Source organism: Nanorana parkeri, unplaced genomic scaffold (genome assembly GCF_000935625.1).
Source record: "Nanorana parkeri isolate BGI_ZX_2015 unplaced genomic scaffold, ASM93562v1 scaffold2524, whole genome shotgun sequence".
NCBI lineage: Eukaryota > Metazoa > Chordata > Amphibia > Anura > Dicroglossidae > Nanorana > Nanorana parkeri.
Genome location: NW_017308792.1, coordinates 66,890 through 91,865, shown reverse-complemented (window position 1 = coordinate 91,865; position 24,976 = coordinate 66,890). Strand labels below are relative to the sequence as shown.

The window sequence follows — 24,976 nt, the reverse complement described above, 5'->3', positions numbered from 1 at the left end:
GGCAGCGGAGGGGGGTACTGATCGGCATCCCATACACTTGATCCGCCGACTCTACAGATCGCTTGTATGATAACAGGCATCGCTGCCTGTTTTTAAATATCGGTCATTTCCCGCTTGCCGAGCGGCGCGCGCAAGGGGGCGTGTCTGAGGGGATGTCTAAAGATCATTCTAATGGAAAGTAACGGTGCCCATACACTGTGTGAATTTCGTCCGGCATCTCAGAATAGAGTTTAAACAGTGGGGATTCCTAGATAGATGCACTCGTATTAGTATCTGCTCTATTTTTTTTTGTTCAGCCCGCAGGTTGAACTAGAAAAATAGAGCAGTGTACGGCCACCCTCAGCAACCAAGACTAAGTTTTTTCCCTTTAACCCTTTTGCTGCCAGGGCATTTTTTTGCATCTTCTGCACACATTTTATGATCCACATTTTAGGTGACTGAAAATTACTTAAAACCTCCAAACAGTTAAATATACATAGATATAGATATAGATATAGATATTCTGAAAGCAAAGAATAAAAGGGTGGCAGTTGTATATTTTTATGCTGCACAGTATTAGCGCAACTTTTCATCAAACCAAACATTTTAGTAAAAAATACGCTCAAGTTAAAAACACAAAATAATACCCAATTTTTTGTAAAATATAAAAGATGAGCTTGTGACCAACAGATACCCAACAAGCCCAGGTTAAAAATTCTGTGCAGCCGTAGAATGGCGAAACATACCGTACCCCAAATTGTCCATAGGCAGCACGATAAAAGCCCATACAGTAATACCTTGGTTTACGAGCATAATTAGTTCCGGAAGCATGCTTGTAATCCAAAGCGCTTGTATATCAAAGCGAATTTCCCCATAGGAAATAATGGAAATTCAGATGATTCGTTCCACAACCCAAAAATATTCATATAAAAATGATTACAATACTGTACTGTAATATAATAATGTATAAAATATAAAGAAAAATAAACCAATTACCGGTACCTTTTGTGGCCGGTGTGAGAGGGACAAGAGAGAGGAGGATTATTGCGTAGGACGACTTTCACTATCACTAACGGAATCCCTGCTATCCCTTGACTCAATGGAATCTTTTTCATTTCGTGAAACCTTAACAAGGAATCTATCCAATGTGACATTGCATTGTCGTTAAACAGACTCATCGCTCGCACTGCTACAGCCTTATTCAGGTGGTGCTTTTCTGCAGAATTTTGCTCTTATTGCAAGACATCGCTTGTATATCAAGGCAACATTTTTCAGAAATGTTTGCTTGTCTTGCAAAACGCTCTCAAACCAAGTTACTTGTAAACCAAGGTATTACTGTACAGGACATCAGTTTAGAGATATCCATGAATATTGTCTCTATAATTATTGCTCACACTACGGCCTGTAGGGCAATACCTACTCGTACATAGGCGCACCCAAGGCGTGTTTACATTAATATGTGAAATAAATGGCAAACACACTCATCAATTCATAACTTGGGCGGGGAACTTTAAAATGTTTTTATTTTATTTTTACATCTATTTTATTTAATTTAAATTTTTCAAACTTCACTTAAACTTAATTGACTATCAAATAAGAGGGCTTACAAGCCCCCTATGTGATAGCACGTTGGAGGTGACATTAGGTGACCCTTAGCCTCAATACAAAACACAAAAATTCCCCAGCCTCAACCTGCAACCAAACAAGTAGCCCTGTCAACAGTATGCGTTAAAATCAGAGGTTTTAGTTGCACAAACTTTTGGCCAAAAATATGTAGAAGCCACACTGCCGCGCCACGGCACCTCTGCAAAGTGTGGTCCTAACTCTATGTATCTGAGTCTCCAAGTGTGAGCATATTAATGAAGTCGATAGATTGCATGCAGGTGTACCTGGAGGTAGCCAACTCCTCCTAATAAGGTGCAGGGACGCACTGGGGGCCCAGCAACCAAAAATGCACGCTGGGACCCCAGTGCATCCCCCAAACCAAAAATAGTCAAACTAGAAAAAAGTGGTACATGCATGAATCTATAACCAGTCTTTATAGCAGGGAGCACATTGGGAAGGCTTACAACAATACAAAACACAAAAATTCCCCAGCCTCAACCTGCCAGCCAGCCTGCAACCAAACAAGTAGCCCTGTCAACAGTATGCGTTAAAATCAGAGGTTTTAGTTGCAAAAACTTTTGGCCAAAAATATGTAGAAGCCACACTGCCGCGCCACGGCACCTCTGCAAAGTGTGGTCCTAACGCTGGTTATAGATTCATGCATGTACCACTTTTTTCTAGACCCTTAGCCTCGCCTTTCCACTCCAAAAAAGCTATTGGAGTACAGATTGTTCAGAACACCATTCTGTGGGAGGGGGTGCAATTATTATGAGGGGTTACTACTTTCCCTGTTGGATTTTGTATTTATTTTGTATTTTGGGGAATATAATAGGGGGAGATGAAGCACACAAAACTCCTAGGTGGACAGGAACAGAGTTGAGAATTATGGCAGGAAGATCTCAGTGTTGGAGCACCTAAAACATATAAAGCATCTGAGGTTGACTCAGCCGACTAGGCTGCACTAGTAACTAAAGCTGGTCATACTGGTAGACTATTACACAAACGTTTATATGAAAAATCTCATCAAAATATTCGATGATGCGCTTCAGAGACTTGATGAATATTATTTGAAATTTTGTTTGATTTTACCATCCCATTTTAGAATGAATTCAGTTTCTCAAATGAGAATCACATACACCATTATAGTTTTGTTCATTTGAGAAAACATTTCCATCCTGCTCCTTCAATTTTTTTCAGCACTACGGTCAAAATCGATCATTGATTTAACCCCAAAAAACAAGCAAAAAAAACGAATGCATGTTTTCATAGCCAGCTTTAAACATCACTTTTGGGTGGACAGACCTTTTAACATTTTCTGCAAAGACACACAAAACATGCAGTATGCAGCTCCACAGAAATTCAAAAGTAAAATCAATAGACTTACATTCACACCCGTCTACGTTATAGCAACTTCGACTTTCTCTGCCTTCACCTTCACAAAACTGGTCGTCAGTATCTGCATTTTCACATATGCGTTTCCGGTGCTGCAGCGCTGCTTTTCGTCTACACTTGACCTCATCATTTGTCAGACGTTTGCATATTGACCATTCCTCCCAATTTCCCCATGCAGGCTCAACTAAAACGGAAGAAAGCAATATGGAAGTTTTGAATGCTAAAGAGAGGGGAGGTTAAATTCATGGACCACCAGGGAGGCAGGGACCTTTATCCTGGATCTTTTAAATCCTGATAGGGTCTTTTTTGAATTGAACAGATTGCCTCAACTGCCATTGTATCATGTGGCAAGCAATTTCAAGCGTTTTTATTAGGGTTGCACAGATACCAAGTACAGTACTCGGTGCAAGTACGAGTACATGTACCGATACTTTTGAGCTCCAAGACTACACTAGAGAAACATTCAAAAATTAGGAGGCAGCTGTCATTTGTAAGGAGCACACGGAGCTCCCGGGATTTGTACATCTCGGTTTTAATGTATGATTTTGTTTTTATAGATATAAATAAAGGGATGCACAGATACCAGTTTTGCGAGTATGAGTACTGGTACTTGCCAAGTACTTACAAGTACGAGTACTGATACATTTTTGTTTATTGTCATGTGACAGTTTTTCTAAAACAATACAGACTAATGATTTCAGGACAGCGGTGGAGTGCCAGAGCCAGGTCCCAGCTGCAAACGATGCAACCCTGGTAGTTCTCATGAAAATGCCAAGTATCTGCACTGGTACTCGAAAAGTATCTGTGCATCCCTAGTTTTTATATCAGGTCAGCTCCAGTGTTCCCACAAATCTCCAGGCATATTAGTATGCAAATATTGACCAGATTTCCAGGTTGAGGGCCTTGTCCCTCCCAACTCCAACTCCTGTTATTGGCTGGTGTGGCTGCCCATCATAGTGATAGGCCTGTATAAATGCTTAGGAGGCAGGGCCAATTTTTTTTCATCTTGGAGTCCTGGCACCCATGCACCATTGCCTATGACAGCAGGGTTAGAGGGGGCAGAAACAAAATGCCAGACTGCGATAACTCTTTCTTGATTTTATTTCCATCTTTTGGTGGTATGTATAGCTAAATAGTAGAGGTAAACATAGGGCAGATCTCATACTTCCTCCAATAGCACACCCTAGAATTTTAGCATTAGTCACATGACATGAGGGGCAGAACTTTTACAAAAGGGGCATCATTCAAATGCACCTGGGCTAGCATGTGGTCCAAATGAAACCGTGTGTGATGGAACATAGGTGTATTTTCCTTTTTTAGGGCTTAAAAAGCCTCCTCTGATCCCACATATTATGTTGCTATATATTAAGGATTTAGCGCCATAAATTAGTATTATAGGCCTCTCATTCCCAACATTCTTTATGATCCACTTTATCTCTTCACTTACTTATACATGCCTTCTTTGTATTGCAGATAGTTTGTCCTGTAGGAGATCCAACACAATATTTTCCTCCATGTTGAGGAGGTGGACTATCACAAGATCTCCTCCGCCTTTCCCGTCCTACACCACAGGTGACTGAGCAATCTGACTCCTTCTGCCATGCTCCCCATTGTCCATCAACTGCGGAAATAATATGCAGATCATGAGATGGAAGGGAATAAGCAGTTAAATGGGAATACACAGTAATAGACAGTACATGTCCGTAGTACAGACTCCCTAGGGAGCTACTGAGATGCTGGTTCCTTCTGTCATAAAGTGAGCTTTATTAAAGACAGAACAAAAGCCCTGCACAAAAAGATTTAAGGTAATACCGGTAGGACATAAACAAACAGACTTGGCAACATAGGTGTGCGCAGCCTAGGCACAGCAAACAAGGATTTCTTCTGGTGAAGCACACGTGCAGTTTATTTACACTATTTACAAGAAAATTTGAGCAAAACAAACAAAACATGAAAATTAATCCTTGCTTTTTGGTCACTTACTACACACACAGTATCCCTCACTACCAACCAGGTAAAACCCTATTTAATAAACTGCCACACAGGTCACTAGAAAGCTCCCCAGTCTACTCAGGCATGGTTCCAGTGTGTAGCAAATCACTGAGCAGTCTGGGAGTTCTTATAGAGGCCATAATGAGCCAGCTTACTTCAGCTGGGCTCATTACCTCTACCATTCCAGCACTCCCTCTAGTGGAAAAAAAATCTGCATACAACCTGAACCTGGGGCACACATATATGCCATTCTGGATACACCCAGGTGATTTCACCTGCCTGCTGTTATATATATATATATATATATACAGGGCTCGAAAAATGCACTCGTCCACTCGTCTGTGACGAGTGGACGCCAGTGCTAAACGAGTACCTTCCCGACCGGCTGTTGTAATTAAACGGCCGGCCGAGAGCTTTACATTCATTTTAACTCTCTCACGCCGCCCGCGGCGAACTGAGGAGCAGGAGAGCTGCCGCCGGCCAGTGGACTGCATTACCCAGCAGTCACCCTGGCGCAACGGAGGTGTGGCCGTGAGGAGACGGAAGGGGCTTCCGACGTCCAGAGAACACATGAGGTGTGAGGCGACAGAGATCCTGCATTCATGCTGACTGGTGAAATTTTTGACTGACTGGTGAGACACCGCCAAATTTTTCAAGCCCTATATATATATATATATATATATACACACACAAACATACACAGACCTGAGGCATCCCAGATCCCCATCTCTTTAACTGTCCCTTACCTCTTCCAGCAGGGGCACAGTCTACATGCTACCACGCAGCTTTCCCAGGCCCAAGATCGTGGGTGTTATGTGAGGAATGTAAGTGGCAAGTGCACTTTGTATCATTGAGCCGGTCACAGAGAGATCTTTGTGATCTCATCACTGGCACAGTGATAACAAAATGGCGCCTGCTGTTGTGGTTTTGCTGTTGCGCTCAGGGGATTAGGGTGTGTCCAGGCAAACCACCCTGCGCACGCCTATGCTCAGCAACAATTCGAGAAAAAAACAACTGTAATAACCTGGTACAGAAAAAGGTTAACTACTGTATATGCCTTAACCTTAACTCGAAGGGTCCGAACTATGCCACTTGCTAGTGGAGGGTTAAAGCACAGTCTGCCAGCCGTGGTGCCTGTAATCTTCTGACAGCACAACAGCAGCCTCTGTGTTGCTCCTTCCCCAAGCTCTCTTTATATATCCCTGGGTTCCACTGCAGCATTTAGCACGCAGTTTGTTACTCCTGGGGCCTCTTGGCAGCTCCCTGCCCCTGTCTGTACAGTGCACTGCAGCTCTCCACACTCCTGGCAGACTGTCCCTTCTGCTCAGCTTGCAGGTTCACAGTCTCTGCCTGCCCATCAAAGGTCCCAGGCCCTCCCAAATGAACAGTCCCTGTTTAGCCCTCTTCTCCTGCACGCCGGTCCCCTGAGCAGTCTGCTCTCCTCCGGGTCCAGTGGGTGGTGGTTAAAAGGTCCCAACTGACAATGCAAACATTTTATTTTTTATGCTCCCCTTGCCACACTGTCCAATAGCGGCGAGGGAGAGAGACACAGGCTGCCAAAATACCTGAGCGGTTCTGAATTAAAGAGACCGCCAGCCACGGCTACATCCTATTCATAAAAGGCCAATATTAAAAAGGTTAAAGCAAAATATATTTTATATAAGAGGTTTCCCCAGACTGCAATTAAGACCTGGCAGAGGTTCTTTCCCTGGCCTGCTGCAATGAAAACAGTTAGGCAACTGTAGTACTTATGTGGTTATATTATGCCATATTTATCAAAATGCGATTGCTAAAAGAGGGTTGCTACATTATTTCACCTTACAGGTGATGCAGTTAATAGTATAATGCCATTTGCTCAACATTTCAGCATGTTCCTTCCTGTCTTGACTTCCCAGCTGTCCCTTGCCATTAGAAGGGACATCACTGGTCACATGACAAAGCCACTAGAGGTGTAGGGAATCAATCCGTTCTGGCTGCAATCTGACTTGGATGGTAGAGTTTTACAGGTGCTTGGCTGTACCCATAAAACGTGAAAGTGAATTAGCCAAAGGGGATTCCTTTTTTATTTGAGGTCCGTTTGCATATAATTACATACAGTAATGCCTGGTAAGAAAGACTGCATCTCCTTATTTTATAAATTACATAATTATGCTGTTGTAATTACATTATTGATGTCATTACATTATGCCAAACTGTCAGTTAATAAAAATAGGTAATCCCAATTAGTTCTTCACTCTGTCTAGAGTTCAGAAAGTGAGGAGTTGGGTAGTTTGCCGTATCCTTTTATAGCCCTCAAGTGAACTGCTACCAGCTGCCAGTGTACCAGGTTCACAGTGTCAATTTCCTTTTTAGAAGAAGGTATTACAATATTCAGAACAAAGTGATCAAACCACAAATGAGATGATTTCTTTAATCAACGCCATCATTACTTTGCCCACCCTCAATACAGACGTGCAAAGGGCAACAATGAGGATGATAAAGGAGCATGATTCATGGCAATTATAGAATTCAGGCACAGTTTGCTTTGGGGTCATGCACACCTCCACGACATGGTCTTGAGAACCCCGGAGCCCTGTAAAAAACATGAGTGTTATGACACTAGTAGTTAGTTGCTCACCTGGACAGAAGGGAAGGGTGGTGCAATCTGTGAAGTCACGATTACTCCCTGGGCATGGATTTCCTTGGGGGAAGTTTGATGGAGATGGGTTGTCACACTGTCGAAAACGGGACTGGGTTGGGAATCTTCCAGAACCTTCTACTGTGCAAGTGGCGGAGCACTGGCCCCAGCCTCCCCAGTCACCCCATTGGCCATGAGCTGGTAAAAGAAAAACAATGTAATAAAAGATCCTAAAGCCATTATTACTCTTTATTATTATTATTTTCATCATCTATTTAAAGTATACCTTTTTGGTAAGTCAAACACAGACGTTCTTTACTGAGTGAAGTACATCAGGTCTGACCCTGGATACGTTGTTACTGTTGTCCTTGACCCCAGTGAGGATATCTACCTGCACCACCTCTGGTACCTTGACTGAGCTCAGAGCCTGTTCCACTGTCTACATTGCACTCTCCATATATTTCTATTGAGAATCCACAAGAGGACGGCAACACTGACACCACAAGTATTATATTGTCTCTAGCTAAAGCAATATATGGAAATTGCCATTGCAGATATCAGAGACACAGGACCCAGACAGATAGTTGGGAGCAAGATGTCAGGTCATATCGTCTGTTCATACTGAAGACTGATGTTCTTTACAGGCTTCTTGAGAGCTGAGTCCCATCATCAGCAAGCTCACACACAGAGAGGTTCTTAATTGTATCTATGAGAAGCTTACTTTACAGACAAGGACCCCAAGCATACACTGTAAGCGTTTTAGACTTTACCAGTGTGTAAGGCTGCTCTTGCCCACCTCATCCTGAAAAAAAGGCTGCTTGCCTAAGTGTCTTGTTAAATCCTCTGGCTTTAATACAAGTCATTGGTCTAGAACAAATATAGGGATCTGGAGCTCTAGCTTTACCGGCTGTATACTTGTTCTGAGTCAGTGCCTCAGGAGCTATTGATGCCAGAGAATCAGCATGAGAGCAAGGCAGACAGCATATTCAGAAGTTAGCAACGGCAGCCCAAAAGTCACACGTGCCACACTGATATCTCTAGTTTCTAGTTAGGTAACAGGCGCTATTTTGAAAAATAGTGGCCCACCGTCATTTTGTATCAGTTACAGATCGTAATGGGATTCTCTGTCCTCCCACGACAAGTTGTAACAAGATGTCACTGACTCCTAGCTGGAACACTGACTTTTATGATTTTTTTTTAATACATTTTTTTAATATATGATGTAGAATAAACCAAGTCCGTCATTTGTAGAGCCAAAGGAAATCTCTCCGCTCCAATTCCTTAGCCACCATCAGGACTCCCCAGGTGCTTGGTCCAATAGGTGCGTCTGCACCTTGGAATGTAGTAGTATACGAACAGACCAGCACTGTTTATGCTGTGATGATACAGAATGTTGAGTGAGTGGTTTCATCATAGGACAGAAAGTGCATTACTGGTATATTGATTGCTTTACTCTATGTCTAAGGAACAGTGGCTGCTGGTCCTGCATTGCACATGTCGGTGTGAAGCCAGGTGATACCACTGAAGATGAGGAGCCACAGTCCACTCTGGAAACAGGGGGAGGAAGCCTGCAGGGTTGCATTGTAAAATAAGTAATAAACTTATTATAGGCCTCTATGAATAAGTCTACGGGTGAAACATGTGAAAGTTTGCACTGCACACCCCCAACCAGCTACAACCTCTCACATGTTTCACCTGTAGGCTTATTCATAAACGTCTATGAATAAGCCTACGGGTGAAACATGTGAGAGGTTGTAGTTGGTTGGGGGTGCGCAGTGCTGACATTTGTTGCTTTATACACTTTTATTCATTGTTTTATTCATTGTTATACTGGATCTGCTGTGAATTTCAATAAAGTCTGAAGTATTGGAATTCTCTGGATAGTGCAGAGTTTATTACTTATTTTACAATGCAACCCTGCAGGCTTCCTCCCCCTGTTTCCAGAGTGGACTGTGGCTCCTCATCTGTTCGTATACTATTACAAGTCCGTCATTTGTTTTTATAAAATCATTTGAGGGGAACTTCTTCTGCTGGTGATATCTCACCTGTCGAATCCCAAAGAGACATATGAGGCCATAAAACTACAATAACAGTCTTGGATTGGGAACATGTGAAAGTTATACAAAAGCGTACACAGCAAAGTGTAATAAAAGACTAAAGTTACTTACTTGGGCAGATTTGTAAAGTGTCACACTTTTCAACCTCTTCAGCATTACCGCGACATGACCCTCCGCACAATGGAGAAGGATTGTTGCATTGCCGGTCGCGTTTCCTCTGTCCTTTTTCACAGGTCACGGAGCAGGCAGACCATGAGCTCCATTCTGACCAGCCTCCATTTCCTGTCAGTTAACAATATTCCATCATACCAAAATGTTAGTGAAACAGAGATGAGATTATAAAGGGCCTGTGACATCCTGAATGCACAATTTGTAAGCGCAAGCGGTGTCAGTGTCATTTCAGAAATCAGTAAGGAGTATGTTTTTTTTTGTAGCATGAAATCCTTGGAGTCAACTAGTCTAAACACAAAATGAACAAGTTGCAGGTAATCTTATATTTTTTCTGTATTATTTTCTCAAAGGACTGCAATGCCTCTTCCTTATTGCCATTTCCTTGGAATCTGTTTTTCGTTATTACCGGCAGCAAAGTGAACAAGATGTGAGTCCGTTGTGCAGAGGAGTCCATGAGTGGAGAGCTGAATACATCTCTTACAATTACCTGTGAGTGAACCTGTGCCCATACTTTTCACATTAAAGTAATATATTCTGCACAAGCAAGTAAAGGCACTTTAAAGCAAGCCCTCATTCACCGATGTAACTATAGGCATTGTGGAGAAACTCATCTTCAAAGTTCACAATAGATTAAAAACTAAAATTACAGCTTCCTTACCTTTTACTTTCTAGTGCAAGAAAAACTTGGCAGACTGCCAACTGTCCAATATAAATAAATAGCAGATGTTCCTAAAGCTGGCCATACACTGCTTGAATATCAGCAGGACGTGGCCAAAAATCAAGCAGTGTGTTGCCCTGTTGGCACACCTCTGTTTGAACAAATTCAATTTTTCAACTGACTTTTGTTGAGGGAGCCAGTCTGAAAGTTCTCGATCAACCAGCTGCAGTCACTGTTGGGGTAGTTAGACAGTGTCACACCCCTTGCTATCAAAATACAATAGCCTGATGGGGGGCTAATCCATTCAGGATGTTAGGGTGGATGGGGGAATCCAGTGTTCTCCTTGTTCAGCCCGTGGGGCTGAACAAGAAAAAATGATAGGTGAATTGCCAGCTTAAGCTGCTACAAACAACTGAAACGGCCTTTAGAATCTTTTGTGTGATATTTGAGAATGAATTGCTTCACAGCACAAGCAGCTAGAGAGGCCAGGGGTGACTTGTTTTAAAGATCTTGCACTGATTGTTAAGGATATATAAATACTTTAAAGTCTATAGTCTGTGCACAGGTTCACTGTAACCCTTGCCAGTGGGGCATCCATCATATATCCATGCTGTTCAGGCAGAGTCAACGTTTGGCCAAGTGTTTCTGATAGTAAGCCCCCAAACCCCTTTATTATTGGTCTAGTAACCAGCGTCTGCAGGATAGGTATATCATCATTCATGAGTTTTATCAGGGCATGTTTACCATGAGATTTGGGGGTTGTTATCTGAGTAGTCTGTAGGTTTTTTTTCAAAGCCCAACTCCAGCCACACATTTTTTTGTTTGTTTTGTGCAGAGTGGAGAAGGTTTAAAACCTCTGCCAATTTTATAATGCTGTTTGTGCCCCTTTGGGAAGATTTTCTTTCCCTTCCTGTCCCGATGACAGTAGCCACCAGGACAAGAAGTGAGGATGAATCTCCCAAGGAGGACGCAATAAGCCGTAAAGCCTGACTGAGATTCTAAAGCTGACCATACACCATGCAATCTGATTGTACAATCTTCTTTAGATCTACCATCAATCGTGTAGTGGAAGGGTCTGCCCGATTGGCTAGTGAAGAAGATTGTTCAGAGATTGCACAGATTGTCAGATTATATAGTGCCAGATGTACTCTTCCTCACGTTATCCAGAACTAAAAATAGTCGTTCTACTAACAAGTTGAATGCAATGAACTCATCTGCACTTATGTTGCGCCTGCAGTCTTTATTTGGTCATACTCACGAGGACAGCAGTCACGCAGCGAGCAGACACGGACCTCCAACTTGTGCCCTTCACAATCGCCCTGACCTACGCAGATCCTCGTTCTCTGATGAACCCCTTCCAGACAGGAAACAGTACATGGGCTCCATTCACCCCACAAGGACCACTCTGCTGGACTGGGAGAGACAGTCATATTATAAACATGCGGTTGGCACAATGTGGATCATCCATAAACAAATAAAAAGGCTAAGAGGCTAATCAGGTAACATCTGCTTGATCATTATCGGCTACACAAACATTTTAGGTTACTATAAGCTAGTCAGACCCTTTTCTGCACATATTTTTTTAATTTCTGGAGCCAGTGACATGACCAGTGTTATTAGACCCAGGGAAGATTGAACAAACATTGAAAAATCTCACTTTTTCAGTGGTATGTATACACAGATCAGCCATAGCATTATGACCACCCATCTAATATTGAGTAGTACCCCCTTTTGCTGGCAAAACAGCCCTGATCCTTCAAGGCATGGACTCCAATAGACATCTGAAGGTATGCTGTGGTATCTGGCACCAAGCCATCAGCAGCAGATCCTTTAAATCCTGTAAATTACAAGATGGGGCCTCCATGGATCTGACTTGTTTTTCCATCATATCCCACAGATGCTCGATTGGATTTAGATCTGGAGAATTTGGAGGCCAAGTTAATACCTCAAACTTGTCGTGTTCCTCAAACCATTCTTGAACCATTTTTGCAGTGTTGCAATATCCTACTGAAAGAGGCCACTGCCATCAGGGAATACTGTTTCCATGAAGGGATGTACTTGGTCAGCAATAATATTTAGGTAGGTGGTACATGTCAAAGTAACATCCACATGAATGGCAGGACCCAAGGTTTCCCAGCAGAACATTGCCCAAAGCATTACACTGCCTCCGCTGGCTTGCCTTCTTACCATAGTGCATCCTGGTGCCATTTCTTTCCCAGGTAAGCAACACACATGCACACAGCCATCCACATGATATAAAAGAAAACGTGGTTTATCAGACCATGATACCAGAGAGAGGCAGTGGGAAAACATACACTTCTGGGTCCATTTATAAGTCTTCTATCTAGCTATAAGCTGGATGAATGCCATTCACATTCCCACCACTAGAAGGAGCTGAGGAGCAAAGAAAATTCCTCTGCTCCTCAGCCCCATCTAGTTGTGGGAATGCTGTGCCAATGGCTTTCACCCAGCATATGGCTGAGTAGAAGACTTATAAGTAGACCCCTCTATGTTTTCTATCGTTCAGCCCTTGTTCAACAACATGGATGGGGAGCAGTCAGAATGCACGAACAATGACTGCAGCCTTAAAAAAAAAAACTTTTGTTGAACGGAGTGGTGCCATCAGGCCACACACTGCTGGAATTTTGGCTGAGCCCTGCTGATTTGAAGAGTGTTGGGCAGCTAGAGTTTTTAGACAACTTTTGTCTTTCACTCCACTTACCGGCAGGCTTGGCATGGCGACTGAGCATCCCGCTTAAAGCCGTATTTAACATTCAGACAGCAATCCAGTTCAGACACACCATCTCCGAGCAAATCCTCACATTCACCGGTCACTTCGTTAACCTCGGTATAGCACAGGACATCATCTGACCCTACCAAACAGAAAAACACATGTGCCTCATTCAATAGTACAATAATCACTTACAATGTGCAATAAACCAAAGAAACCAGCTTGCTGGAGTAAGGTCAGCCAAAGATGAAGGCTCATTGAATGAAGTTTGTAAACTCCTCTAGGGCAGGGACTGATGTGAATGTACAGTATGAAAAGTGATGCATAACATTGTCTGTGCTATATACAGTAAATTAATAAATCTGGATTACTTAGTGGTCTATTAAATAACCCCAAAGGTATTGCTTACAAACTGTTACAGGACAACTATCACACATTTTCTCATGCCATAATGACACATGTAAGTAAGGTTTTTATCAACTGTAGTGTATATCACAATAAAAAAAAAAAAAATATGATACAAAAGTGCAACAATTTCTCAAGCCCAATAATAATATACAAACATACACATGTTTTTCTCATTTTATCTTTAAACACTGGAAGTAAATTGATAGTCTGTTACAATTTAACCCATATGTTTCCCACACTTCTTCTCTTGTCTTGCATTAAGCACATCAGGATGAATGTCATCACAGTCCACTCTTCATTTGTGAAATTTTAACACATCCCATTAACCCTTTATCCAATTAGACAAAACCTACAGGAATAAATGCAGATCCAAATCTACATTTAGTCCCCTAGGTTGGAATGTATTCAGTTGAAAAATAAATTTTACTTCTCTGAAATATAGTTTTTATAGGTCTATTAGATCAGTAGTCGCCAACTGGTGGTCCGTGGATCACTGGTGGTCTACGAGAACATTTTGGTGGTCCCCGGGCTCCTCTGATGCCGTGCAGGCTGGGCCATCATTGAAGCATCACGGAGGCTCCAGGTCTGCCTCTCACTGACTCAAGTAGCGGCTGTCACAAGGAATGCGCGGCTCTCAGTACAGTGCGGGCTCTGCAGGAGGAGGGGCATCTTATCAGTACCCGGACTGAGCAGGCTGCGGGACATAGAAAAAGTGGGCAGAAGCCAGGTAATAGTGGCTCAGTGTGGGGAAAGGGGAAGCACGGGGTCGTTGGGGTCAGTGCTGTAGCTAGGGAGGGGCATGTGCCCCGGGCGCTGCCGGCAAGGCCAGTGGCAGATTGGATAGGACGGGAAACAATAATATTATTACTGGGCCAGGCTGGGCAGCACCGCTCCCTCCCTCCACCAGCACTGCCACTCCTACAGGCACACCCGCACCTATGTATGTATGTGTATATATACTGTATGTATATATAGATATATTCTCATATTTTTTGTTTCCTCTATGTACAAAAACGACGATTGCGCTACACATGTTGGGTATCGCCACACATGCCAGAGTGAGGGCAATAATTCTAGGGCCAATAATTATGTGTATATCTAAACTGATGACCTGTAGGGACTTTTAAAGGGTCGTGTATAGACTTTGTGCGGTACTGAAGATTTGCGCAGTTTCACGGACGCACACAATTTTTAACCTGGGCATGTTGGGTATCCATTTACTCGTTGTAACCTCATCTTTTATATTGTATTACAAAAAAGATTTTATATAGTGTTTTGGGGCACTAAATGTAACTTAAGTGCATTTTTCACTACATGTTTGGGTTTGATAATAAGTTGCGCTATTGTCCTGAAACATAAAGATTTGCTACTGCCGCCCTTTTATTCTATAGGGTCTTGGCTTTCAGAAAATATATAATGTTAGGGGGTTTTAAGTAATTTTCAGGCCTAAAATGTGGATTATAACAGGTAAACAAAAAATGAAAAAAAGGCCTTTGTCCTTAAGGGGTTAAAGTCCTTGCAATGTACCTTGGTCACTCAGAGGGGACTGTTTTTATTTTTTTCTCAACAAAAGCAGAGTTACACACTCAAGGTGAAACCTGGAGATCCTGCATAGAGGAAGTGGAGCATAAATATACAAAGCAATAACAAACAGCACTTCTTCTCTTAACCAAGAACTGAAAAAAGCTTTGCCTTCAAAGGTATACCCACCCTAGAGATGCATAGAGGAACGCAGCCTATTATCTTAGTAATTCAATTTTTCTTCCTGCCATTGCTATAGTGCACCCGTCCACCCCATTTCCATGGTTGGTAATCTGGGAACCCCTGCTTACATTGGAAAGGAATTCCCAAGCACACCCACTGTAGGTTCCCTTGATGTGTCATTGCAGAAATCATTATAGTTTCCATTCAAAAGCATAGCACCACCTTTTCTTCAAATTTGATGTCGTAAATTAAGGCACTAAACCTTCTTTTGCATACAGCGTTCCTTATTTCCATATGCCTGTGCAGCCTCTTGAGGTATCCAATATTCTCACTCAGAATATGAAAGTCTTGATTGTTGCCATCATTAGCCCACTCACCACAGCTATTAGGAGAGGCTTTCACACTTTTTATTGGATTTATTCATTGACATTACAGAGGGTGTAGTTGGGGGGTGAGACTCCCTTATAATAGCCTTAGTGGAGAGGGGGGCGGAGCTGGGAATGTCTTTGGGCAGATCTTAGCACTGAAGTTCCCATACAACAGCCAGGGAGTCAATTTAACCCACTAATGTCCGCTGATGGCTGAAATTTCGGTTCTAAGTGGACTTACCTGATAAAATGATAGTAGTGCAGTAATAATAATAAACTGTGTTTCCTGTGGGATAAGCTGACCTGCCTTAGATCACTGGTAAAAACTTCCTTATACAACAGTGAAAAGATTTTGCAACTATTTGGCAGTGAGCGTGCTTGCGAGGTAACCTAGCCCTAAACGCTCACTTTCACATAATGCAGCCTTTGTTTACTCGTTAGGGTTGTTATGCAAAATCACTCCAACTGACCATTTTTTATGGTTATTCCATTCAGAACTGGTATTACTATACTGGATGAAGGAGGGCAGATTGCATTAACTCTAAACTCCAGGCAGAAAAACATTTCTTTGGATATACAGTATTTTATCAATCGCCAGTAAGGATATACATCCACTTTGTCTGCACAAAATGCCTTTGCAAACCCCAAAAATACATTGTAAAAGTTGCAGCGGGATCATCACTGTGCTGTATATTGGCCATGCAGAGAGCACAGCTATGGGAGGGCCCCAGCAGGTCCCACCCACTACAGGCTGCCTGTAGTAAACTACAGAAGGGGGCGGATACAAGACCAGTTGCCCTGCATAAGGAAAGAGAGCAGCAGTGACCAGTCCTTATTACAGGAAGCACCTGCCCATGGTAAAGTTACTGCACAGATCTGGAAGAAATACACAAAGCTCACCAAGATTCAAGTAAGTATACTCATGTCTCTTGTATAAAGACAATATTTGCATTTCCAGAGTTCACCTTAAAGCAGTGGCTTCTTATAGATCTGGAGGACTCTGCATGTGAGTTCCCAGCTCCTCCCACCTGCCAGGGCTACTACAAGTGCCACAGACAGATAATAAAGCAGGAAAAGGAAGATTACTTTGCTTGGCTTCAGAATGACCAACCCAACGGGGCTGGCCAAAACATTTTTCACACTTTTGACATTTTTGGGCAAAGTGAGAAAGGGATACAATTCATGTCAGGCTTTTACACTGAATAGATTTACTCTCACTGCCCAAAAGGATAGGAAGTGGTTGCAAATTTCTCCAGTGGGGACACATACTACCAAAAACACTGCTGTAAATGCTAGCTGCCTGGCTGACTCTAGCTTCAACTACTATCTGTAACAATCATGTAGACTGGAGAAATCAGAGTGAGGTCTGAACGTCTGATCTATTGAAGGTCAGTGTCTGAGAAAGTACGGAAGCCCTTAAATTAGTATTTTCAGATGGAAAAGCCAGCATTGGCAGCATTTATTTTTAAAGGATGTGCAGGGATATTAGAACCAACATAAACATATGTGCTTGTTGTAAACCATGCACCACTTTCTGGTCACATGACCTAATGCCATGGTAGCCTGATGTCCTGGGGAGCTGATAGCAGCAACGTTTTAAGCCAAAGGAGATAAAAGCGCTTCTGGCACTGGCACCCATAATGTATCGCTACTTAAAGTCATATGGCCTCTTTAGCATTTTAGGTTGTATCCTTCGATAATACATGTCAATAAATAAATGTAATAACTGTAATACTAATACTTACTCTACAAATACATGCAGGCTTTTGGTCATGTGACCAGGAGCCGGATATATGAATATGATAATTAAATTACAGTTAGTGGTCATTGACCCTGAAGCCCTGTTCACACCTTGGCGTTCCAGGAATGTCCGTCGTGCACATTCTTGCCACCATTGTTGCGCATCAGCCCATTAATTTCAATGGGCTGCCCACACATGACTTTTGTCATGCAAATTCTCATGCAAATTCTGCTGCAAGTGTACCATGTTTTTTGCCCACGCATTTTGACAGCTGTGTTCTGCATTTTGTGTGCCAAACGTTACTTGCGGGATGTCATCAACATTACTTGTTAATGGAACCCCACAAGTAACATTTGGCGCACCTTCATTCAAAGGTGTGAACGGGGACTTCATTTTTCATTTGCTGCGGGGGGTTTTTAAAAGCATTTTTCTATTAAAACACCGTAACGTTCATTCCTATGGAAGATCCCACAAGTGTGAACCGTGACTTACAATGCAAAGTTACAGGGCTACATTTTTTTTATTGTGCATTATACTCCATGACCTCAAATGATTTAAACCATTTTTTTGCTTTAGTGTGCGCCATTTCTAAATGCCTATTGGTAGATGGATCAAAATCCTATTAAGAATTTATTGCTGTAGCAAGTGTCACAAAAAAAACCTCACATTGCTCAGATCAGAGTCCAATGACAAAGATTGCAACACAGTTAGGAAGAATTGTTTTTTTGTGTCAAAAGGGGACATTGGCCAAGTTCCTTATCAGCATTCAACAAGTATGTGTAAAGCAACACAAGTCCAAGGCTGTGCTGCTCCACTACAATGTCATATTCATCGCTGCATGACGGAATAAATGTCAGTCAAAGTACCGCAGCGCTGAATACTGAAAAATGGCCTGGATGGGAAGGGGGTTTAACACCGCGGATGTCAACTGATTAATATGTTTATTGACACTGCACAGCAGTATTCTTCTATAGTAAAATATACCATTCAATCCAATCTCACTTCTCATTAGTTTAGAGCAGTCAGCAAATTACAAAGTAAACAGAGAACCTGAGCTAGCCAAGCCAATAATATACAGTATATTTCATATACAATAACCTGCTGCACCATGTATAATCATAACACTGTAGAATATGATTCCCACTAAGCAACAACTGTGTTACATGGGCAATGTAGCAGACAAACCATTGAACTATACAATAATATATACAAATATATATTAAAAATGTATTAATTAAAAAACCGCCACTATTACTCTATACAAAACACAAGACAGACAATCTTAAAACACACTCAACTAAAAAATCTAACCACAGGAACCCATGCAGCAGGAGAGTGGACTCACACGCCTACTAATACGCATTTTGCTTAGCCTATGTGAACATACATTATTATTAACATTGGCAATTATATGCGCTACGGCTGAACCCAAGCCATTTTATGCGCATTTATATACAAATACATTGCACATTTTTGATGTGTCCCTATACAAGTATGAAATCCTTATGAGGACTATGTATGTGAGTATAGAGTGGACTAATTTTGTGGCTGAAGTCTCATTCGTATGGATTAAAGATTTACCGTATATGGTATGAGTATCCTCTTTGAACATTGAATATTAAAGTTATATATTACTGATGATTGTGGAAAGGAAGTGCACATGCATTGGATCAATGTGCACTTTAATTTAGTGGCATTCGTACACAAGCAGATTATCACAAGCAATCCAATTATATAAGGACTTTTGGTGCACCAGTTATACTACTGGTCTTGGAAGCATAGTTCCTTGATACTTCTTATGTGGGTGCACCAATAACTTGAATAACTGCATGCCCTGGGTTCCTGTAGTTAAGATTTTTAATTAGGTGTGTTTTAGGATTGCCTTGTCTTGTGTTTTTTATGGAGTAATGGTGGAGTGGTAGTTTTGTAATTAATATTTTTTTGTTATATATTATTGTATATTATTGTATAGTTCAATTATCTATCTGCTACATTGCACAGGTGTCGCTTGGTAGGAACCATATTCGGTGGTGTAGTCAGCAAATAAAAATATATTTTCTGATTGGCTGCTACACTCTACTGAATTATAAACTTTGCTTTTTGCCTTTAAAACACAAAACTTTCCTTCCATCCATAACTGCAAAGAGTAAAGTCAATTATGTAGTAAGAGGTGAGTGTTATCCTATGAAATCCTGAGATGGGACAGAGGGACACCTTTCATCAATAATGCAATAATTCAGAGGCTGGATAACAGGTTCAGCGCTGAATACCAGTTTTGGTAGTAAAATAGTAATTTTTTTATAGAGGTCTAAACATCAGACCGGAAAGAGGAGGAAGCAGTTGCTCAAATTAGGGACAGTTGAGAGCTGTGCAGTAGGTAGCAGTAAAATGCCTTCTAATGTTTCTTTAAAGTAATGTTGTCCTGAATGTGCTTTGGATCCTCTTTATGCAATCCCCAAATTAGTTGTGAGTGGATTGATGTGCCTGAGAATTTGACCTGGAATGGGCCATTTTGCAGTAGGTAAATGTTTGTCATGGATCTCCGATCCACTAAGGCCTCGAACTTCCAGAGGAACTCCAGCTTATGTAAGAACTGTGTGTACAGCAAGCAATTACATAAAAACATTCAAGAAGCTTGCTTGGAGCCTTTAGAGGACCATTCAGCTCCAGTTTAGAAATGTTAAATACATATCCTAATAAGAGTACTGGCTGTCTGTGAAATATTTGATGGAGGATGAGTTGAGAAGAGGGTTATTCTTACAAGTCTTGTCCAATACCCCTTGGAGTAACAAGGCAAGAGTAGCATTGGTGCCTGTGTAGTGTCAGGATGAAGCACACAGTCTGGACATTGCTAAGGGGGTTGGAGAGGTTCAGACCAGAACTTTGCAAAATGCTGGTTGACAAATCATTCACAGGGTCATGCAGCAGCAGAAGCCAAACTGTTGTTGGCCAAACAGAAGTCAGCTCACCCAAACCGCACCTAGCAGCCTCCATAGCAGCTCCTATCCGAAAAGAATGGGAAGAATACGGGGGCCGCATCAAACCCCAAAGCCGTCAGACATTTACGAAAAACCACCACAAACTGGAACCAAAACAACGCAGACCCATCCGCATGTACCAACAAAGACCTCCCCACATACACACGGACACAGCGCCACAAACTCCTCTACGGCACTCACCTGGCACAACCACACATCCTCACTGCGAGACAACACAACCCTCAACCTCTTCCCTTCTGGTCCGTTCTTGACCTGCATATAAGCAGGCTCATGGACCCACCATCCAAGGCCACATCACCCATCTGCAAACCACCACCCCTGCCTTGAGCTTGGCCCACAACCTCACTAATCCGCAAAGCCCCAAAAAAGGCCACCAAGAAAGCTGCCCGGAACAAAACCACCTTGTACTGTGACACACATGTCAACGCTAACTGGTCCTGGATCAAAAGCAACTGAGAAAAGGACACCGGGGGCCTGGAATCCAAACGCATACATCGCTTACAATAGCCCTTTACCGCCTGGCACACTAAAAACTTTTTAGTATGATCTGGCAACCCCCAGAGATCGCACACCCGAAGTCGCTCCCGATAGCCACCGGCAAAACACCCAAACCATCGGAATGATACAACTCGCAAAGTTCAACTTACCCAACAACGACTGAAGGTCCTGCAGCCGAATCTTCCGCCAGCGGCTGGCATCCGCCAATGCAGCCCGCAGGGCCACCAGCTTGTCCTGCAGTAACCGACACTCCATCCCCTCCACAGGTCAATCGGGATCCCCAAAAATTTAGCTCCATAGACGTCCCCTCAGTCTTGTTAGCCGCCATAGGAACCCCAAAGCGTTCCGCCACGTGCTGCAAAGTGGCCAGAAGCAACCTACAAACCCTGGACGCTGGTGGCCCTACACACAAAAAGTCATCCAAATAGTGAATAATGGACTCAACTCCAGTGACCTCCTGGACCACCCATTCCAGAAAAGTACTGAAGGTTTCAAAGTAAGCGCACGAAATAGAGCAGCCCTTAAGCAGGCAATGATCCAAGAAAAAAAACACCATCCAGTGACAACCCAACAGATGAAAACTCAGCGGATGAACGGGCAATAAGCGAAAAGCGGCCTCCACGTCCGAATTAGCCAACAAGGCCCCCCCGACCTTTCTAACGAACCCAAGAGATGGCCGCATCAAAGGATGCATATGTCACCGCGTAAACCTGAGGGTCAAGAGCTGCATTCACTCACAGAGGGTAGGAGAGATGGGGAATCAAACAAAACTTCCCAGGGTTCTTCTTGGGGACCACACCTAAAGGCGACACCACCAAATCCGGAAAAGGTGGGAAAGAAAAAAGGACCAACCATACGGCCCAAGGCTGAGAAGCTTGTCGCAAACCACCGAAGGATGATGAAGAGCCCGTCGCAAATTTTCCGCCACCCGAGGAACGCTAAGCAAGGAATAAGAAATCTGTCTGTAAACCCCTCCTCCAAGAGCCCCGCAGCCCTCCGAGCAGGGTATCTACTTAAGAATGGACACATCCATTCCACCCTCACCGGAGTCGTCCCTCTTACCAGCAGCATCCCTGTGATGTCCTTTAGGTCCTTTGAAACTCTGGGGACTGAGGGTGGGAACCTCCACATCCCGAACACTTATGTTTAAAATGGCAGGACCCCCTGAACCGACACGACCCTTCATTAAACTGCCAGCACAACCCCTTCTTCTTAAGGGCCGGTTGTGCAGAGGTAGAGGCACCACTGCCCCCCCCCCCCCCCCCCCAAACCCACCCCCCCCGACCAAGCCGACGAGTACGCCGTCCAAGTGCCCGTACTTACCGACTGCCGAATCAGCGCTGCGGAGACGCACACGCCACCCCCCCAAAGATGCCCGGGACTCACTCGAACAACCCACCCGCTCGGGACAACGTCATCAACCACATCCATAAACTGATATCATTATGATCCCACCAACGCTCAGGCCGATTGGCTTTACGTTGGTGAAATTGCTCTTTATAACAAAGCCACGCTACCCCACTGTAAACCTGATGTACCTCACTAATAATGTCCAGATAACAAAACAAAGCCGAACAATGCTCCAGCACCCGTTCGCCAACAACACTCGCTAACATAGCAAACGCCTGTACCCAATTACTAAAAGTATGCTACATCAATCGATACCTACACTACTCCTCCTCCTTCTTCTTGCTCTCGTCTGGCTTCACCCAATCCAAGTTAAACTTTTCCAGCGGCAGTAATGAAAAGAGCTCCACGTAGTCCCCTTTCCAAACCATCTCCTTCACCTTAGGCTTGAGGTGGGCCCCCAATGGGCCCTCAAAGCAAACATACACCTCACACTTAGCCCTAGCCACATCTGCCAAACGCACAGATGAGCCTCCTTCTCAACTCCTGCTATTGCCACTGATGATGCAGCTGCAGCAGGTTGAGAAACCGTCACAAAACAGCAGCCTGCCCAGCCGAAAACCTACCAGCAACCAAACCCCCTGCCAAACTCACCTGTGCTGAAGAGGGAGGGGCAAGCAACAACTCCGACACCGCTGGGACCCCCACAGACAGCCACGGTGCCAAAAGGAGAAGAGACCCCTTAAGATATGTGTTTAACATCTGCAAACTGGAGTTAAGGGGCTTCTTATAGACTTCAAACCAAAAGTTTGCTAAAAGCTCTGCAAATTCTTTGAAAAGCTTGCTGTACACCCTTTTATTATCCAATCTAAAGTCTATAAGGCTTGAGTAAACCAATCTGCTCATTGAACTGATACCGGGGTCTTTTTGGACCCCCTGGAGATTATTTGGGAAGTTCAAGCTCTGTCCCAGATTGGAGGTTCTTGCGTGTATGGGATCCCACTTTTATTGATTGACACAAGCGATGCTTCACTACTATACAACAATCCCCTAAATGTTCTAATAATTAAAGCATTATCCCTGTCACATCCCATTTCTTGTGCACCCTGTTACTGGTTTGGTACAAGCTAGCAGATTGCAAATTTCCACCCAGTGAAACACCATACATTGGATTTTAGCAATGTATGCCGCCATTTTACCACATACAGTGATATCTACTAATTTCCTTATTCCAGCAGCCACTTCCTATCTCCTAAATGTTGAGTGTGAGGGCCTTCCCTATAGTTGCACGAATGGTGTCAGGGTTGTAATAACAGAAAAACATCTAGGAATAGCTGTGAGCCAATCACATAAGCAGAAAATTATATTTTTGGGGAATGCCTTCCCCATTCAAAGAAGGCTGTTGTTGCCAGTTTTAGAAAATTGTAGTAATTCAAAAGGCATATTATAAAAGTAATTGGTTGGCGCCAAAACTTCTAAAAACCTTTTCTCTATGTTTGCCTCGCTCCAACACACCGCCTTAATTATTATATGCTAATTCATACAGCCAGGATTTTTTTTTTGCACTTAGTGAAACGTAATAATGAATCTTGATGTTTTATTGGGTTCCTATATTTTCTTGTTGGGGGGGGGGACATTTCAGTACAGCTGTAAATGCATCCAAAATGAACCTACAATGCATTGAAACTCCTGTATATACTGTATGCGTCTATTGGTTGTGCAAATGTAGCATGGAAAGTTAAACTACATAGTGGCCCACTGCAAGTGGCTGGATCGCACGAAAATAAAATGGCATGCATTAAATGCTTCCATGGAAACATTTTTTAGTTTTTTTCATCATTTGGATATTTTTCCGTGACGAAAACTAAATGAAAACGAAATACTAGAGCAGTTAACGGGACGAAAACGATGTTGAAAATGCGCCGCATTTTCATCGATGAACAAAAAATTCTGGGAACGAAAATTATTTCCCAGACTAGTGCATTTGGCTTTTGGTTCCCTGAGCACTTCCTGTAGTAGGGAGATGTGAACCAATAAACCTATTAGATTTTAGTTGACTAAAATCGACTTGAATTTCATTGACTAAAACTAGACTAAAAAAATATGAATCTGATGACTAAAATGCGACTAAAAATAAAAATACATTTTTGGCAAAAGACTAAGACTAAGACAAAAATGAAATTTGGTGTCAAAATAAACAGTGCCCAGAAGTCGTGTGAATTAGCCCCACTTAAATTCTCTAACAGAGTCAAATGCAATATTACTGACCTGCAGCAGACTGAAGGATGACCAGTAACCTAGCTGTGACCAGTAGAAACAGTGACCGTGGGGCCATTGAATGTGCTTTTTGAAAAAAGAAGGCACAGAATTAGTAACCTGGTCTTCTTATCTGTCTGCAGAACTTCTCTCTGTGTTTCACCAGCTCCAGTCTATAAACTTTGTCATCCCCCACACTGTACATGCTCTTATCCCCTGCAGACCCTCCCACTGGAGAAAAAAAGGGAAGGATGATATTTCTTGCAATGAGGCAACACAGGGAAGTGTTTGACAAACATCAGGTCATTGTGAAAGCTTAGCATACAAGCTTTGAGGTGTTCTTTCATGGTCCCCCGCAGGCAGAAAGACAAAAGCCTTCTACAGAAAAAGAGATTGCCATCAGCCAAAGCAAGACCAAGAAAACATAGTAACATAGTAGGTAAGGTTGAATAA

The 24,976-nt window shown here is 42.8% G+C and overlaps 1 protein-coding gene across 1 annotated transcript in view; it reads right to left on the bottom strand.

The window, feature by feature from the left end:
* The window catches only part of LOC108801844 (properdin-like), a 31,215-nt gene extending 6,517 nt beyond the window's left edge, over positions 1-24,698 (bottom strand). Inside the window, exons 1-7 of the mRNA XM_018573759.1 lie at positions 24,536-24,698; positions 13,194-13,344; positions 11,730-11,884; positions 9,754-9,924; positions 7,586-7,783; positions 4,424-4,597; positions 2,969-3,160 (exon numbers count right to left, since the gene is read on the bottom strand). Coding sequence (XP_018429261.1) covers positions 2,969-3,160; positions 4,424-4,597; positions 7,586-7,783; positions 9,754-9,924; positions 11,730-11,884; positions 13,194-13,344; positions 24,536-24,602 — 1,108 coding nt within the window. The 5' untranslated portion in view covers positions 24,603-24,698. The remainder of the gene's footprint in view (positions 1-2,968; positions 3,161-4,423; positions 4,598-7,585; positions 7,784-9,753; positions 9,925-11,729; positions 11,885-13,193; positions 13,345-24,535) is intronic.
* Positions 24,699-24,976: the final 278 nt, after the last annotated feature.